At 35.0% G+C, this 19,887-nt stretch overlaps 1 protein-coding gene across 2 annotated transcripts in view; it reads left to right on the top strand.

Annotated features, from left to right (window-relative positions):
* The first annotated feature begins 1,665 nt into the window (after positions 1-1,665).
* LOC128227227 (uncharacterized) overlaps positions 1,666-19,887 on the top strand; it is a 30,329-nt gene continuing 12,107 nt past the window's right edge. For both annotated transcript variants that reach the window (XM_052937533.1, XM_052937531.1), the window contains exons 1-13: positions 1,666-1,953; positions 3,503-3,592; positions 4,724-6,319; positions 7,319-7,457; positions 8,280-8,398; positions 9,231-9,319; positions 11,239-11,315; positions 11,748-11,855; positions 12,294-12,349; positions 12,597-15,572; positions 16,816-16,932; positions 17,438-17,673; positions 19,110-19,234. In XM_052937533.1, coding sequence (XP_052793493.1) covers positions 1,788-1,953; positions 3,503-3,592; positions 4,724-6,319; positions 7,319-7,457; positions 8,280-8,398; positions 9,231-9,319; positions 11,239-11,315; positions 11,748-11,855; positions 12,294-12,349; positions 12,597-15,572; positions 16,816-16,932; positions 17,438-17,673; positions 19,110-19,234 — 5,894 coding nt within the window. In that variant the 5' untranslated portion in view covers positions 1,666-1,787. The remainder of the gene's footprint in view (positions 1,954-3,502; positions 3,593-4,723; positions 6,320-7,318; positions 7,458-8,279; positions 8,399-9,230; positions 9,320-11,238; positions 11,316-11,747; positions 11,856-12,293; positions 12,350-12,596; positions 15,573-16,815; positions 16,933-17,437; positions 17,674-19,109; positions 19,235-19,887) is intronic.

The following is a 19,887-nucleotide window of genomic DNA, read 5'->3' as shown; positions in this document are numbered from 1 at the left end:
TGTGCAAAAAGATTATAAATGAAACAGCAACCTGTAATGCCGAATTGTCCTCACAGCCCCAAAATTCGGCTCCATATAGAAATATAGGTGTGATCATACTATAGAACAATTGTAATTGAATATCAATGCTCAAATGTTACTTTCTTGCGTTTTTAAGAACAGAAAACATTGCCGTTCTATGGCAAATCACACCACTGATTCGGAAGTGATTACCAGTGTCACATGTCAGTCAGCATGGTTATATACCATATCAGGTCATATGCTACTTTCCGTCTGGTGTAGGTTTTGAAGTTAAATGGTTTGTGATTTAAAAAGCTTGCTGAACATGCTGGATCTACCTGATCTATTTGTTATTATTGGCACATTTGCCACATTGTTTTAGTCGACATACGTTTGCACAATTTTATCGAATGCATAGCCTGAGAAAGGAACGTTACCTTTTAACGTTGGTAATGTTAAGTACACAACTCACAAGTGATAATAATTTATTCAGCGGCCTATTACCTTCTGCTCGTTAGATAGATAGATTCATTTCAGTTAGGAATGCACATATACATGGACATTTAAAATAAACAAAATGTATAGTAAATATCATTATACATACATGATATTTTCAATGACAGGCACACCGAACCAAGGATGACACAAAAAAGAGAAAACTCTTATTTCCATTGTGATCCTTTGGTCAGGTGGCTTGACATAGGAAGGCATTGCATATTTAAATAATAATATAGCTGTAATCGAAATTGCACAAATATATTATAAGTTAGTCTTTATGCATTAAAATAAATATTGCCGTAGTTGTATCACAGTCATTTTACATAAATTAGTAACATAGAGTTATAAGTTGAGAAAGTTAAATATAATTATCACAATATAGTATGAATATGACAGTATGTAGTACTTATAAAATGCGAGGTTAAGTTAAAATAGTTCCTTTACTGATTTTTTTTAATAAATAAATGAAAACAAAAAACAACAACAACAAACAAACCCTTTTGTGAACAATAGCATAACTAATTATGCCAAATTATCTAAAAAAAAAGATTCTTTACTAGCAATTTAAAAACAGGTAATTTCTTAGACTGTGCGAAACAAGATGGCAACCTATTCCATAAGGAAATACCAGGAAAGAAGAAGGACTTTAACCCAAAACCTTTGACCTTTGGAACAGCATAAGCCCCTTTCTGACATAACCTTGTCCTATGTGTGTGCACAGTATCTTGGGAGATATATTGATTTATTGTTATTCACCATGCTTTTCGGTGGTTTATATTAATTTATCAGTGAAATAAAATTGAAATGTCACTGTTTCAGACAGTGAAAACATGATATTTTTTTATTGTTGTCAAATTTAAGCCTCTTCTCACCCTAAGATAAATTTTCAGCGCGCACAAGGCGGTTACACAATTCAGAGGGCTTTTCTATGCTTATTTCTAGTCATTCCGTTTGAAAAGATTACTTCTTAAATATTAAAAGCATTCGCTTCGTAGCACTCAATAGTGATCAATGTCAAGGAAAGTATATTATAGTGTAAAGGGAAGAAACACCAGACTAGTTTTGTTACCAGATGAACAAAATTGTTTTGTGCACTAGTCAGTATTTCTCAACCAATTAGAATGAGCGTAACAGCAATGAAAAAGGAAGTAGAATTATGCGCTAACTCATGCGCAGTGACATCGTTTCACGTTGCTGAAGTAAATAAACTCGTAAAATGAGTTTTCCTGACTTATTTAAACAGTTAGCAATTGATATGTTTAGCAAAATCCTAGTACAATATCCTAATTATGCCCAGGTCTCGAATCAATAGAGCATTTAGCCCGCTGAAAAACGTATCGAGCGAAAAATCTGTTGAAGAAGAAAGGAGGAAAATTTTCGAAAATGTCAAAGAAGCGCTTGTCGATTGTGATAATCAAGTTATCGGATTGGTTCTTGATGAATGCAATTGGAATGGTAATCTCAGTCTTTTCAGAATATCATTTTTCACTATTTGATATTGACAGAGTAGCATATGTTTCGTATAACAACATATTATTTTTACCTAGAAAAAAGCTCCAAAATGTGATTGTAACGACATCTCATAGGCTCTGGCAATGAATTGAAATTCAGTACACTCCTCCCGGAAGTTCCACTTTTGGTTTCACAGACGTGAAATAAAAATATGACGCTGTCTGCTTTCCTCGGCATTTGCACTCTCTCACACTCAGTAGCTGATCGGTGGACTGAAGAGTTACCAACACTGTGATACTTTGAGGTGTAAAGAGTACCAAACTCTGCTGAACAAATAGGAATCTCCTGCTGTATCAAGATTTGTTGTATTTATTTGAAGACAGTACCTTACTGTTATGGTGTTTCAGTATTTTCAAACTCTTTGCACTTGCACTTAATACGACTGATTACCCTTTAATGCACCAGTCAATTCTCATCATATTTAACTCTATCACTTACAAGTCCCAATATATTTTAGAAATGTAAACTTACTTTTTTGTATACATACCCAAATGAATTCTCTCGATCTTTTGACATTTTTTAATCCCCAGTTTGAAAAAAAACACAAACATTTATGGTAATAACAAACACGCCACATAATTGATTATGTAGAATTAATTTAGCTTGCAATTTGTCTCTATTACATCTTTCATACAGCTTTAAATTGCTTCATATAATAATTTCCATTTTTAACTACGTTAAGACATAATTGGTTTAACTTAATTTTTGAACAAAATAATCCTATACTGTTATTTTCATAAGATATTTCAATTGAAACCTGAATTTTGTTCTTTTGAAGGAAAGGGATGTAATAAGATAATTTGTTTCAACAGATTAAATCTGGTGATTTTTCACTAACCTCTGAGCATGAGTTACCCTCATACATTAATTTTTGAAAATGCAATGGAACTGTTATATCTAGTATGTGGAAACACACTGTACTTAACACCTTCATTACTGCCATCAAATAAACAACACAGTAAGAGTATAAAGGTAAATTGATAGCTGAACGAAATATGTAAATGGAATTTTTTGGAATATGTTCTTCAATTTTTAAAAGGAAAAACAAATGAATGTGCGAAGGATATTTATTGTAAACAAAATAAATAAACTTGTAATTATTTAATATCGACAGAAGCAATGTAGTAGCATTGCATAAAACTTTTAGTTCCTCTTCATGGTCAATAATTCAATACGATCTGGCTATCACCGGTTACAGATATAAAAAAACGTCTGCGGTAATCGAACAATTGGGCAAAACTTAAAATGAGTGAAGTACTTGGCAGAGTTATGCAACTTACTTTGTAAATCCTGTTGATTTACCGAGGAAAGTGGAAGTTCTGTGTGGAGTGGAGTGTAACATTTACATGGTTTGAAAGGCTTATCACTAATGCATAAAACACAGCTTATGCTTATATGAGGTCACTTATATTGGTTGACTGTGTTTATCTATGAATATAAGATTTACTTGATAATTCATTAAGGCTCCACTGTTTTCTTGTGAACATTGCAGGAGATGAGGCCGTTGATCGCTTGTTATTGATTAATGAAAGCAAAGAAGAGCAGAAAAAATACAAAAGTAAACTTCAGCATATTGCAGAAGGTATGATTTGTTAAAAAAGATATACTGTAAACAATATATTTATTGTCAATGATACACATACACTATGGACCATTCAGAATTTTGAAAATAAAAACATTATGGACCATTCAGAATTTTGGAAATAAAAACATGATTTTATAGTGGACTGTAAAAAGTGTAATGTTTTATGTGTGTTTTAATCTGACTTACCGTATTTCCTCGACTATAAGGCGATTTGCTTATAAGACGGTCCCCTAACTTTGCCCATGAAATCTGGTGCTTTTTGTTTCGACTCGCTTATAAGACGGGGTCAATTTTTAAGCAAATCTAAAATGCTAAAATTCTTCTTAATGTGTAAAAATGTTCAAGCTCAATGGACAATTACTGATTTTCGCGGTAACTGTTTTTGTTTTACTCAAAGAAAATCGGTCAACTGTGAGCTCTCTGTTTGGAGGTAGGTTAAAAATGAGTACATGGTTACGCGTTTAAGTTTGCAGGACAGGTCGTTACTTATCAGAATTGTAATAATTAATCAATAAAAACATATGTTTGTTTTAGTTTATTTTTTTATTGAAGATATCAATGAAGGTCTTCGGCAAAATATATGGCTTCAATAACATAACTGCGAAAAGCCGAACTGAATAGGTGTTTGTTTAGCAATAATGCTTTAGGCAATATTGTCCCTTGATTGGCGACGAACATAAAGGATTCATATTCGCATTGTCATTTGTTTGCTTAATCAAATTGACAGTTAGGTACCTACATCATATTAAGATTCCAATTTATTGATTTGATATAGCTGTCAAACTAATTATACTGACACGCGCCATGAGAAAAAAATGGGGTGCAGATATAACGGTACACTGTGTGACGTCAGAGCACGCGCGGTGAAGAGATTTCGTGTTGTTGTTGTTTACTTAATTGCCCCGTACTTGTATCAGCAGACGATATATTGGATAGACAAACACCCTATGTAAAATTTTACTGATTTTGACTTTAATCTTTTTTTAATATTTTATCGACTCGCTTATAAGACGGGTCCCCTACTTTGGGGGTAAAAATCGGGACCCAATTTCCCCGTCTTATAGTCGAGAAAATACGGTAGCTTTGTTGTTGTGTTAGAAGATAAATTTTATGCATATGTATTTTCAGGGATATTTGGCACCTTAAAATCTCAGAATTATGCATCTGCTGCATTAAACCAACCAACAGATTATAACAGCTCAAGTCCCTTATCACAGTCTCAGAAGGTTATTCAGCGACCTACTAAGACTGGCAGTGCAGACCAATCTGTTGGAGTGGGAAGTAGCCCGAACCTTTTGCCTGCAGGTACCAGAGGAAATGTTCCAATAGAAGATGATGCCCACTTTCCACGGTTGCCTTCAAAGCCTTCAGAAAGGAGAAATACTCCCTCACCCCATTCACAAAAATCACATAGTGAGCAGGTTAAACAGCCAGCGGCAAATAAAGGCGCTCTACTGTCAAATGCACAAAATGCCTTTCAGCAGCAGTATGATGATGCAGAAGGAGCACAGCGCTGGGAAGAATGTAAACTTAAATTCAGCAAACAGTATCTAAATGCATATTCAAATAAATCAGATAACAAGAGCCATGAGGATTCCTCTCCAGACCTTGAAAAGCCACCAGTGTTTGGTGATGATCCGGCTATTTTACAGGCTGGAGTGTCCAGGCCTCGCCCCAGCTCTGGGCGAAGCTTCCCTGTTAGACTGCTTAGTAACAGTCCAGATGATGATGATGATGATAGCAGTGAAGGTGGTAGGCAATCTGGTTTATTAGTTCAAAATTTAGCAAAGAAAAGAGATGCTTTAAGTGGAAGAAGTGAAAGGTTGAGAAGGTTGAACAGTGCTGACTTGGATGAAACAGTTATGAAATGTATATATCAAGTTCATGGTGACCTACTAGATGAAGATGAATTGTCAATTAAACAAACACTGAGAGATGAAAGTACTGAAAGTGCTGAAATTTCAACAGCCAGACAGCCAATGACTCTGCCCACTGTAGGACTACTTTCAGCAGAGGCAGCAGAGTTTGTGCCTCGTCCTCGACCAGTCACCCCTGCTTCAGCAATAGAATCAGTTGTCACCTCTCCAGTCACTGTAGTCAGTCAGAAGTCTCAGAACCAACCGGTCTCAGGGCCTGCTTCAAAAGTTTCAAAATCAGTTGCAATTGAAATCAAACCAGTTATCAAAAATGTGAAGGGAACTTCTCCAACTGTTTTGATTGGTTCCCCTATGACTGTGAGCACACATTGTCACATGACCTCCCCCATGGCTATCAGTCCATCCCTTAGTCCAGGGCTTAGTCCAGGGCTGAGTCCACCAAACCATCTCAACCAAGCATCAAGTCTAGCAGGCAGCCCCATGTTCATAACACCGAAATACCAAGGACTCTTCCAGACTATAGGGAGACCACCACCAATGTTTCAGCAATCCCAAGGCTATTTAGCCAGGCCTCCTCCAAATCCACCCCGCTTAGCGTCAGCAGGGCCACCTGCAGGTTACAGATTTCCTGTGGGCAACCCACAAATGGGAGCACAGGTGCAGTTTGCACCACGGATGATGTTCTCTGTGGCTCCACCCACACGCTACCACATGTCAGGGGTTCCGGCTCAGTATGTCCATGCCAAACCAGGCCATCTTTCTGACAACTTGGATGAACGGGCTGCCATTGCTACTGGTCAGCCAATCATGGCTACTTCAGAAAAGACAAGGATGAATTCCGTGGCAGGTAAGACTTTTTATTGTAGTATATACATAATCATTTTTAAGTTTTCATGACAAAAAAGTGCTGAAGCTTGTTATTGAAGTTTAAAATTTAACCACAGTTAGGTAAGAATGGCACAGTTTCATTTTTAAAGACAAAAAACATACCGCTTTTGAAAAAAATAAAGCCAGGATGTAATATTTAAGTGCTATCACAAAAAGCCAGGATGTGATATGCTTTAAATCAGAGCTGCAGATCACTTTTTACTTGTAGTGTATTGTTTGCCCTTATCAATTATGTAATTTTCGTAAAGTGTAATGTACACCTTGCTTTCACAGTGGTTGAAATTAGCACAAGCCCTGCACTGGTAAAATGTCTCTCGGGCTTGGTCAAATTCTGAATTTTATATAGCAGGGCTTGTTTAAAAATATGATTCCATGCAATAGTATAAGAATTCGGGGTTGTTCATCCGAAAGTCTAATTTCAATGACTGCTTCCAATCAATAAAATGTAATGGCGATAGTAAAAGCCTACTGACACATTTTGGTGCAAACATGTATTTTAAATATATGATATACTTGATCCTCAAGGCAGAACTTAATTGATTAAAAATGTCAGAGAGCGCATCCTTTCCTTTGCATTATAAAACACAATGCTTGTCAAGGGAAATGGATGTGTAGGAGTTGCTGTGATTCTATTACCGGTTTATTGGTTACTTTGATTTGGTCAAAACAGTTGTTCCCCAAATGGTCGTAAACAGATTGTAGAAAAGATAACCCCTTAAATAAGAATTTATATTCATAATGATATGAACCTATATTGTACATGTAATTAGCATATTTTAAAGTGTATTAAGCGTATTTATGCCAATTACAACTCTTATCTTTAGCTGAGCTTATCACAAAGAATTCTTGCAGCTTTGACCCCCACCCCCCCACCCCCCCACACACACAGAATTCGAATATAATTAAAATCAGATCATATTTTAATGTCATGCATTATGTATAGTACATACATGTTTAGGTAAGTCAAGTGGGAAGCTGCTTGGTCAAGATGCTCTGGAGAAGAAGGTTGAGCATGTCCGTAAGCTCCAAGATTCTGGTCTTAAACTTCTCATCATTGTACGAGGCCTACCGGGAAGTGGCAAGACAACACTGGCAAGGTAATGGTTGATGAAATGAAGACTTAAGAAACTCTTTTACTTAAGACAGATCGTTGACAATAATACTATAATCAGTTATAGATGGTCAACAGGTACTGCATATTCCATGTTACTGATGTAAATTGGTTGGTTTGCAAGGACTGCTCATTGTTGTTAGTTTTTGTGTTTTGACTATATCAGCAATTTATAGAATTCTTGACGCTTTTTGTCATCTGATCTTCACTAAAAAATAAATAATGTATTGTAGTATTTTCCAGACGTTCTGAAAGGTTTTAATTATTAAAGTCTGTTTCATTGAAGGTCCTTTTCTTAAAAGAATAACTATGATCAATAGAATTACATAAAATGTATTAAATTTCAGGAATTAAGCGTATATATTATAGGCTTCAACATTTTCAGGTGTAAAACTGAATGTGTTTTTGTTGAGATACTTTATCATGTCTTTGAACATTTCATATAACTGTATCATAAAGTGAATGATTTTAAAAGTAATGTAAATATAATTTAAATTTATTGTTTCAGACTTATATCCTTTTAATACTGAATAATTTAATGTGTGAGGATGGGCACTTTTGTATGTCTAATGAAGCACATTTAATGTCAGCCTCAGTACAGTTCAACACTGTCATACAAGTACAAGACAAACACAAGTACATGCATCTGTAGCATACAAATTGCTGTCTTGCCTACATGTTCATAGCTTCTGGGTGGGGTAGTATTTTTTAACAATTAATTCAGTAATGCCTTAATGTATGATTCTAACCAAGTCCAACTCACTACAGCAAACTTGTATATTACTCATGGTATCTTTTCCTGTTTCAGAGCATTGAAGCTTCAGTCTGGGTCGGTGTTCTCTACGGACGACTATTTCATGAAGGGCCAACAGTATGAGTACAAGCCAGAGCAGCTCACAGACGCCCACCAGTGGAACAGAGACAGGGGTACATTACTCTTTTCAGTTCATGAACTTAAAGTGAACCATTTTCCTGGAAACCAATCCATGGCTCCTTACAGACCTTGGTATCTTTAGAAATAAACAGCTGCCCTCAATTTCTCAAAAGAACAAATAAGCAATACTTAGCGTAACAGTTTTAGTTATCATATTTCATTTAGGCAAATCATATGTTTAAACATGTTAAAACATGATCTTATACTGGGCTTGTCCCTATACTTTTCATTGTATTATTGTAAACAAAAACTGATTTTATCATATTTATTATCGTTAAACTTATTTCCTTTAATAATTTTCCTTTGAAAGAAGAACATAACACAATTAATTCCGGAACAAAAATAGTGAGCCTGCATGTAGGTTGATCCTGTTATAAGGGACTTAAGATTGTTGAAGAAATTGGGGCCAGGCTTTTGTGTGTTATCTAGAGGACAGACAGTTGCATTTTTTTTACATGTATGCCATTTTATCAGCTCATTGACCTCATAGTACTACGTAGTGCAAATCACTACAATGCTTTGTAAGTAAATTTTAATTACCAGGCCAAAAAATGGTATGGTTTACCGTTTAAGGTTACATCCTTATCAAAAACAGTTAAGGTAGTTAGGCTTTTTTTTAAATTTTGTTTTTTTATGTAAGAACATTATTTTCAATGTAGAAGTAATATTCTGTATAAAGCTTTAAAGTGACGCTCATATTTAAAATCACATGTATAACAAACATAAATTATGAGTGATAAGCCTTGAAATACTTTTATGCAGTTTAAAACTCACCAATGTAGCGCTGTATTTCAAAACATGTATATATTCAAATTTCTTTTTCAGCGAAAGAAGCCATGAAGTTGGGACAAAGTCCTGTTGTCATTGACAACACTAACACACAGAAATGGGAGTTTAAGCCTTATGTCAACATTGTAAGAAATTGTTCAATATTTTACTGTTAAAAGTTTGTTTTTTTATTATCATTTATTAGCTCGACTATTCGAAGAATAGGTGGGCTATACTACTCGCCCCAGCGTCGGCGTCCGGTTAAAATTTTAGGGCAAGTTGGGATTTTCACTTATAAGTCCAATACCCTACATTCAATTGACTAAATACTTCACACAGTTGTTCAGGGTCATCACATGATGAGGTTAGATAACTCCATATTATTCTTTACATAGATTATGGCCCCTGATAGAATATGGAACTTAGGTTAAAGTTTTAGGGCAAGTTGGAATATTTATTAATAACTTCTATATCCTTTGTTCAATTGACTTAATACTTCACAAAGTTGTTCAGGACCATCACACAATGAGGTTATATAACTCCATATTATCCTAAATACAAGTTATGGCCCCTGATTGACTTAGGTTAAAGTTTTAGGGCAGGTTAAAGTTTTAAGGCAAGTTAGGATTTTCACTTAACACTCCAATACCATTCATTAAATTGACTTAATACCTCACACAGATGTTCAGAGCCATCACATAATGAGGATAGATAACTCCATATTATCTTTTATACAAATTATGGCCTCTGATTGATTATGGAACTTAGGTTAAAGTTTTAGGGCAGGTTGGGATATTGTTTAATAACTTCTATACCCTTCATTCAATTGACATAATACTTAACACAATTGTTCAGGACCATCACCCAATGAGGTTACATAACTCCATATCCTCAATACAGGTTATGGCCCCTGATTGACTTAGGTTAACGTTTTAGGCAAGTAAAAGTTAAGGTCAAGTTGGGATTTTAATAAAAAAACTTCTATACCGTTCATTAAACGCACTTTATAAAATTCAAAATTATTTACGACCATCTTACAACAAGAAACATAACTCCGTTTTAAGCCTAAATACAAATTATGGCCCTTGAATTTTTTTTTTTAATTTCCTTTGAAAGGCATATTTGTATATTCTTAACCACATTTTCATAATGGGAATTCAAGTTATTTGAATGACTTGCATCATTGTTTGGGCGGGCTGGTAGGAGTGCAGCATCAAAGTCACCTTATGTATCGAATAATTTTAGTTAGGTTTGTCATAAAGAGACCAAACTTGGTATTATTACATCGTTATTGTATTCTAAGTCAAAGTGGTGTAGTCGAGCACGCTGTCTTATGACGGCTCTTGTTGTAATCCTTGCTTTTTAACAGGACATGAACTTTGTTTAGTGTGTTTTTTGTATTGAAGATCATATATTTTAAGAGGTGTCTTGTTTCTTTCATAAAATGAATGTATTTTGTGTCAATAAAATAGCATTTTTTTCAGCATTACACTAACATAATTTAAAAGAAGGCTTATTAGCATCAGCATCAATCTTCTTGTATGAAACCAAATCACACAGAGCTTAATCATTTATAGTGTCTGGGCCCCATGTTAATAACGATAATCATGAGGTTTAAGATTGTACATGTTCAGGCCTTAAACCTAGTTTTGGGAGCAAATTGTGTTTTAATACAAATATGAGGACATCTAGTGCATTGATTTTGCCATTTACTTTATGGATGAACTTAAACACTCTTCAGCAGCATAAAGTTTACGACTAAGATATCTTATTAATTTGGGGGCCCTTCATTTGAAAGGGTATTGGTTGCTGTTAAATAACATGTAAAATAATTGCCCAGAAATGCATTACAGATAAAGTTATCGCAGTCTGTATTTTGGGCAGTATTTCATCTACAATCAGTTTGGAAGTTGCCATTTTTGCAATCTTTTAAAGCCAATTAAGTTTTGTTTATAACATTTTGTTTCAATTTCGTTTTTAAATGTTACTTAAATAATATGGGGTCACAAGGCCTCACTCATTTACATAATTGTACATTCAATACATTGAATACTCCTCTTATCAGGCGAACAACTTCAAGTACCACATTGAGTTGATGGAGCCTGATACACCATGGAAATTCAAGCCAAAGGAATGTGCTAAGTAGGTGTTACCCTTATATCAGGTTGAAATTTATATCTCTTTGAACCATAACGTAATTTAGTGGTATTAGATGATATATTATTTTATTATCCTGTAATATGAAGCAAAAAATATATGCATGGTCTTTGTCATAAGAATTTGCTCAATCAAACTGAAAAAAATGGATATAAATTTTAGTAGTATGAATCATCTTTCTGTATTAAACAGCTTTGTCAGTTTGTGAACAGCTCTTTTAATATGTTTTTCATTAAGAATTTAAAGACAAACAACACTTAGGTCATACTGTACAAGTTATTTTTTCTGAAGTAGAATTGCATATACATCTACATTGTCAAAACAACTCTCTTAAAGTTAAAAAATGTCCTGGTGTTATTTCTGTTATTTGTTAAGTTCATGTATATTAGTGTTCACATCAACCAATTGTGTTTGTAGAAGGACAGTTCATGGAGTGCCCCTCGACCATATTCAAAGGATGCTGGACCGCTATGAACAGAACATCAAGATCGACAGGGTGGCTAGCAAGAAGAAAGGAGAAACAAGGTTGGGGTCAATTTTCTTTGATATATTAATCATTGACACGATGCCAAGGGGCTCTTGTGATGAAGAATTTGTTTTTTTTTCCAAACAAAGCTATGAATCCTAGTCTAGAATGTTGTTTTTTTCCTTCGTGTTTGTAAGTTATAAGTTTTTAAGTGGCAAAACATTGTATAATCTGACAAAGTTGATATTCGTTTGATAAGAAAATGAAGTTAGTGATACATTTATTTTTAATTTTGTCAACCACATAACATTTTATTTCAAAATTATGAAAATCCATATTGAAGACTAATTGCCACTTTCTCAAAATGTTTTTAGTGTTTATATCATGCGGAAGCAATAGAATATATGGCAAAATGAAGTCCAAATCATGTCATTAATGTGGAGATTTCTCATAACATTGACAAAACTGTGTACAAAGAAAAAAAAAATATTTTGCAGGATAAGGGAGGAAATTGTCCTGGTACCTGGCTCAGAGGATGGCACAGAAGCTGATAGTAAAATATGAATTTTACCATGTTTTTTTTCATAATATATTTTATACCAATAGTAAATTTATAAGAATTTCAGCCTGTAATTTTTTCTCATAAACTCTTTTCAAGTATTCATGACTACTGAATATTAAAGTATCAGTTTACCAAAATTTCAAATCTAAATATAGATAATTTTAATGTTTTATTTATTTTCTAACAATAAGTATATTTTGACTTTGTTTAAGTCTCATTTAATACTTTATTATTACAGCTGCTGACCAAGTACCAACACTTGAAGAATCTACAGAACCACAAAGGTCAACAAGAGATTTGTTAGGCAGACTATACAGAGCAGATGATCTGAAAATGATCAAACAGAGATCGGAATCTGACTCTGATAGCATCTCTACGGAAACCATGAGCCTCCACTCTGAGCCTTGGTCAAATACATCATCTAGAAATGCATCCCCGAAACCATTGCGACCAACTTTGAAAACTCCAGGAGCTTTGTTGAAGTTGGAGAAATCAAAGCAATTGAAGCCGACAATTCGAACTACTGTGAAAAAGGTACAGAAGAAAGCTATTAAAAAAATTGAGGAGAAATTATCTCCAGAAACTGTCCTTGTGGTCAATGAGCTAATAAATGAGCATGCTGTTGATAAGGTACTGTCTGTTGATGATGTGAATAAACTTGAAGAGGAGCTGAAAGCATTGCTTAGTATTACGCTTGCAAATGATTCTGAAATGACATTAGCAGAGGAATTAATTGGTCTCAAACTTCATGATCTCATTAACAAGAGTTTTGAAGAGGCGGATGAGGTAGGTGTGGAAGAAAGTGATGCAACTTATGTCGAAGTAAGCGACAGCATTCCAAGTGAAGCAAATGTAGTCAAGCAAGCTGCTGTGAGCAACACTGCTGACATTATCTCTAATGAGTTTGCAGGCCAAACAGAAAGTTCATCTGAACAGGCAGTTACAGTTAATAATGCAATGAGTCAATCTGAAAGCAGGCCTTTGGCATCTTGGAAAGATATAGCTGTGAATTCTACTGGGCAAAAGTATGACACTCCTGAAGTTTTCATTGAAAATGATTTTTCAGCTGCATATGATGATGTAACTGGCGACAACTGTGATTTGCTGATTAACACAGATTTAAGTTATGAAAGAGAGTATTGGGGCCAAGTAGTTACAAGTAGCAACATGGAAATAGCCGATTCAGCATTATCTGGTGAGAACATTGGCCAATGGGAGAGCACAGAAGTGAAAGAAGATACTTCAGATTGGAAGTCAGATGAACATTTAGTAGAAAATCAAGAAGGGGCTGGTGAGGCAATGGCTTTAAGTGATAATATTGATGTGAAAGTGTCCAAAAATAAGCCCCAAAGAAAGAAAAAAAGACATTCTTCATCAAATTCTTCATCTGGATCACCGTTATCACCTGAAACAGGGTCTCCTAAATCATTAGGTTCATTGAACAATCAGTCATGTTCAAATTCTAATGGTATTGGTTCAATTGATCTCAGTCATTCTGAAACTGATAGTCGGGCATTAGAGACACATAATGAACAATTAGTTGCAAACAAAGTTTTATCAACTGCAAACCCATCAATGTCTACAGCAAGCTTAAACAGTGATGATATTCAAAATGATAGCATTAATCAAAATGTAAATAGTGATATGATGACTGTGAGTTCAGATATAAAAGCAGACAATGAACATGAACATTCAGGGCAGACTAAATCAAGCATAGAAAAAACATTTGATACTCAGCATTCGGGAAAAATCAATGTCAGTAGTTCTTTACAATTGCTCAAAGATTCTTATGTAGAAAGTTCTAATACTGAAGACCAAGCTATGACAGAGATAGATTCATCAGTTAATCAACATGTCGTAACTAGTGATGTAGATACTAACTCGAACAACTCATGTGATACAAATGATAGAAATGTTGGTAAAAGTGATAATGTGGCAGTAAAATTAAAAGATGATGAAGCGGAAAGTAACAAAGAAAACATTGAAAAGCTCAGAGAAAAATATTTAGACAAGACTAAGGGATCTCCGTCATCACCGAAAGTGAAAAAACCATCGAAACGAAGAATTGCAGCAAAAGTGCCTTTTTTAGATGCTCTTGATAAAGAAAAGTTTATTTCAACTAATTGGAACTCATTTCCAATTCTTTCAGAATCAAAATCCCCATTAACTATTAATACTGGCTCAGGCAAATTGACCCAGTCTATTATAGACAAGCAAACTGATACAGAGAGGGAATTGTTTAACATCTTAGATGATGTAAACAGTGGCAGATTTGTTGATAGTTCGATTCAATATCTAACTGGTAATGCGAGGAAAGTTATACCTGTAAAGGAAACAAATGGATATTTTGGTAATGGGCCGGTAAGTGAAGAGGTAGCAAATGTTCACATGGTACACAAGAGCACATCTACAACTGATCTATCACCAATATCAGATCAAGAAGGTGTTGAGTTTTTACAGACAAGCTTTCCTGAATTTACAGCTGAAGAACTTGAGTGTGTTTTGGAAACTTGTGACCGACATGTAGAATGGGCGATTAACTTACTGTTAGACTGGAATTACAGTCTTAAGTTTTCTGACGAAGAAAAGAAAAGGTTTACAGATGGTATGGCTAAGGTACAGAGATGCGTTAGTCCTGATCTGGTGTCAGCTGTGAGCCTCGAGGCCCCCGAGAGTGCCCCACCCTCCCTGCAAGATCTGTGTTTCAACTTTGTGGAAGATAAGCATATTGCCACTCGAGAAGAGCTGGAAAATCAGATGATTCAAACTGGAAAACATCGCTTGGAAAGTATAGAGGATGATTTTGTCACAAGGATTCGGCTGAACAGATCAACTAGTTTGACAGAATCATCAGCGTTTGATACAACAACGAGTACGGATGCCAATCTATCATTGTTAAGATCATTAAGTTCTCCAAGTCAGATTAATGATTCTTATGTTGGACATGAGAAGGAAAATGTTAAAAGGAAAGAGCTAGCTAGTGGATCAAAGTCAGATTTTAGTATGTTTAAATATGAGTATTCTGAAATGGAGAGAAATGACGTGGAAGTTGAACAACTGGAAGAAGACGAGCCGGATACATCTGAAAACATTGTTGAAGTGCTTGCCGATGATGTTGATGCAAGTAGAGGCAAACCTATTGAACTCAAGCTGGACTTGACTGCAATCAAACAACTGGAAGAGGCCTTTGGCAAGATTGATGGCAGAAATGCAGGTGGGTGCCATGTTATGTGATAAGGGTCTGGCATTATCAGTATCATAAATATCAATATATGTGTTTAAAATATGACTTAAAATCAGGGCTCATCCTAGACCAAAATTTTAGGGAGAAGTGAGAATGGGGGAGGGTGCGGTAGGGGGGTTCCCCCTCCTGTAGGTCGGAAAATTTTGAGATTTTAATTGTCAAATGGTGGGTTCTGGTGTGTCCTGGACAACTTTTCTATGCATTTAAATAGGTGTTTAAATTGTTTTTAAAATAGTCATACTGGTTGTTTTTAGTTGGAATTAATTTGTTGTATATGCCTTTAAAAAGAAGTCAAGTTTCAAACATTTTATTACATGCAAACGGTTAACCTATCATGCACACATACATATATATCAGAATTTAAATACATGATACATGATGGCATCTTGTAACTCAGTTACACTCTTGTTTGATGTGTAAGAGGGTGAGTGCCCATTCATGAGATGGCCAAGATCAGCACCTATGGCCCTGGCAAGCTGGAGGTGGTACTGAAATTCCTCCTTGGGGAGCTCCCGCTTAGCCAGGTGGTAGGCATTCTTAAGGAGCTTGGGGTCAAGCTTGTCATCCTTGGACAGTTTGGCCAGTACGATTTTCCTCATGGGTTCCTGGGAACGCAGAACTGTCTCTCCAAGGCGGCCTTGTGCTGATTTGCTGAAAAATATTTTGCTGAAAAATATTTTGCTGAAAATACACATATTTCTTTAAAAATATTTACACAGTATCTCATCATTTTCAGCTGTCATTTAAAATAATTTGGGCATATATTACAACATGTTTTAAAATATATAAAACCAGACACCTTAAAATTAATACCACTTTGAATTGATTTATCTGCGGACTAAGCAATGCTTCTATTGTTTTAATAAATACTTACACAAGCCATGTCTCTGATGATTGGTTGTTTTTGCTGGTTGGTCATGTCCAAGGGCTTAGGCGTTGTCCAACTTAGCACATTTTAAATAGAAAGCAGCTCATGGTATGATTAATTTTCTAAAATTAAACATACAAAATTTCAATGTTACCGGTACATACCCCGGTAATACTGAAGACTTTCTGTATATAACCATTAAATGTTAAATAACCATTAAATGTTTTCTCTTGGCAATGAGCAGCATGATAATATACCGTCAAGGGGATTATTTCTATGTATTTAGTTTTTAGTGTTTGATATCATTTGTATATGTGAATTTTTAACATTGCATTTCTTGTTTAGAATGTGGAGATGTATCAGTGTGGCTTGATCATGGCATGGCCTTGCGGATCTACGAGGGGGTGAAGCACAGGCTTGCCACTCAGTCCATCATACAGACAAAACAGCAGCTGCTTCGGGGTAGGCAAAGTCACAACTGTTGTTTACATTGATGAACTGTTATTTAATGATACCATTGATTGACAGCTAGTCTGTTGTAAATTACCTACCTAAAATTGAAAAAAAAACGATGTTCCTTTTCATGATAACAAATATATGATACTGGCTTGATACTGACTTCTGAGTCTTTTAGTTTTCTGATGAAGCATTTTTATCTCATCTGTTTTTGACAGGAAAAAATCTATGTATATTGTCATAGCCTTGTTGTCGTCAATGTCGTCATAGTGCAAAAACTTCACCCTGGCTATAACTCATACTATTTAAGATAATCAAACGAAACTTGGTACACATGCTGCCAAAGAAAATAGCTCAGATTGAAATAATTGTCATGTTCTGATTCTTTAGAACAGCCGCGCATAGGCATTTACTCTGTGGTGCTCTTGTTGCTATCTAATACAAGTGGAAGTAATGTTACTTTCTTGCTGAATTATTCACAAAAGTTAATTTTGTTTTTATGTATCTTTAGATGAGGAATATGCTAAGCAACTACATCAAGAGGAAACAGACAGACAAACAACAACTAGAGGTCGTCTGAGGAGGGTTGATCTGCCAAGCACCCGACCCCATCGTCCAACCCCCCTGGTTGGTGTGTCCGTCCAGGGAACCGTTCCCAAGCGGATGTGGGCCAACAGAACAGGGAACCATTCTCTGGTGGAGATCATGAAGGAGGAAGAACAGAAACAGGAGGAACAGCAGAAGTTTGTGAGTAATTGTTTATGAATTTGTGAGTAAACGTTCATGGATGTGTGAGTAAACGTTCATGGATATGTGAGTAAACGTTCATGGATATGTAAGTAATTGTTTATGAATATGTGAGTAATTGTTCATGAATTTGTGAGTAATTGTTCATGAATTTGTGAGTAATTGTTCATGGTTGAAACTAGACTTTAAGTAAAATTAATAGTAGATTTTTATTGTAAAAAATGTGATGAATGTTGAAAGTATTATCCTGTACGTTGATCAGTGATAAAAAGTTAATAAAATATTGATACTTTTAAGGAATATTTTAACAAAATTTTATTACATTATTTTCGATGGTTTAAAATATAAATGGATTATAACATTATATTTACTCAATGGTTAAACCAATGAGTTAATCAACATATAATTTAACAGTTTCTGACAGTGACATATATTACTCTGAAAAAAGGAACATAAATTTACACAGTGCTAGGAAGAAAAATCAAATGACATCAATGAGCTTAGTTTTGATTCTATTAAATTTTAGGGATTAAGAGGAATGAAATGAAAAGTAAAAATGTTTATGTGTATTAAAGATTGCAATATATTTCACCTCATAAACAACAAAACTAATATTTTAATGGAATAGACACCAGATGATACCATTGCAAGAAAAAAAAGAAAACGGTAAAAAACTTTCATAAAATTTATATCATTGTGTACAACGCTTTGATTCCTACTTACTGATGTAACACATCGCTTACTGGGTGTGTCTACCATGTAAATCCCAGTAAATTTTAAAAATACCGTCAGTTTATTTTTCTGTACTAATCACGTCCTTTCACATGCTAAATGTATACACTACCAGCTGGGAAACCACTATACGCTATTTTTAAACGGTTAAACTCAGCTAAGACAGCAACAAAATATTCTTTTAATCATGTAAAATGATGTATTACGGGCCTCATCCGAGCTCAAATTGATAATTCTAGGCCTCTTTTGAGGAAATACTGAATTTGCCGATTTTGGGACCATGTGGTGTCTAGTCCCAAAAAGTGGGTCCACTTGTTAAAAAATGAATTTCGGCGTTCACTCATTTCAATATTTTGCTCTCTAAACTCCTTTTTTTTACAGTGACTCAAACAAATGTTCTCTGTGTATTGTATATGTATGTATGTCATATTTATGAAGATTTTCATGTCAAAATGTTGGGCAACTACCCTAGCAAATTGATATTCTTTGATGAAATTTAAGCACAAATACAGCTCATCAGGCCAAATCAGTTTAATGAGCCATGTTGGTAAAATAATACTGTTTTGGTTTGAAAAATACATTTAATATTTAACATATCATTTTCTAGAAGCTCCAAGATTTCTCCACTAATGTTTAGTGCTGTAATATTTGAATAATTCAAAGTTATTTTATTAACATGTAAGTTGAACACAACTATCATTTAGGATGAGTTGATACGTGAGGAGGGAGCAGACAGCAACATTGCCACCAAGCTTAAGCGAGAAAGACTGTACCAGACCTTCCCGTCCATAGACACAAACTTCCTCGATGATGTCTTTAAAGTTCACTGGTAAATAAAGCAGTTTCTGTTTAACCTCCTACCATATTGATTAGTGGCATATTCAATAAAACAGCTTAATAGATTTAATTGAGGATTAAGAGTAAAATTTGAAAATGCACTGCAGGGTTTCCGCCCAGCCTATATGTCTTCATGCCTTCATGCAGTGAGGCTAATTACCCACAGGCGTTCATTGCACGACATGCCTTAATTCCCATAGCGACAAGCCTTTTCAAAACAGTAAACAAACATTGACAATACACAGTTTATGCCTTTGTAATACTTGATCGATAACAAGAAGGTGTGTTGGCAGTATAATGGGGTGCTGATCTGCCATCGTTATGGTTGGCTAAATGCCAGAAGGCGTGTCGAGAATATTTTGCTTGACGCATCATCCAATTGTATTTGTGGCTCTCCCCAACTCCTCCCTTAATAAATTGGCTTTAGGTGTGAAATACATTGGACCTTTATCTGTCAAATCAATAACATTATTGGCCATTTCAAATTAAACAATGATGTGTTAATTGGTGGGGTAGTCCATTAGTAATTTCAGCGAAAATTTCACGCGACAGACAGATTTGCATTGTTCTACAAAATTCTGTCAGGTGATGTCAGCAAGCGTGAAGGTGAATGAAGGTCGAAATATTGTGCACTGATAGAAATTA

This window comes from Mya arenaria, chromosome 3 (genome assembly GCF_026914265.1).
Source record: "Mya arenaria isolate MELC-2E11 chromosome 3, ASM2691426v1".
Lineage (NCBI taxonomy): Eukaryota > Metazoa > Mollusca > Bivalvia > Myida > Myidae > Mya > Mya arenaria.
This window is presented reverse-complemented; position numbering and strand designations above follow the sequence as displayed.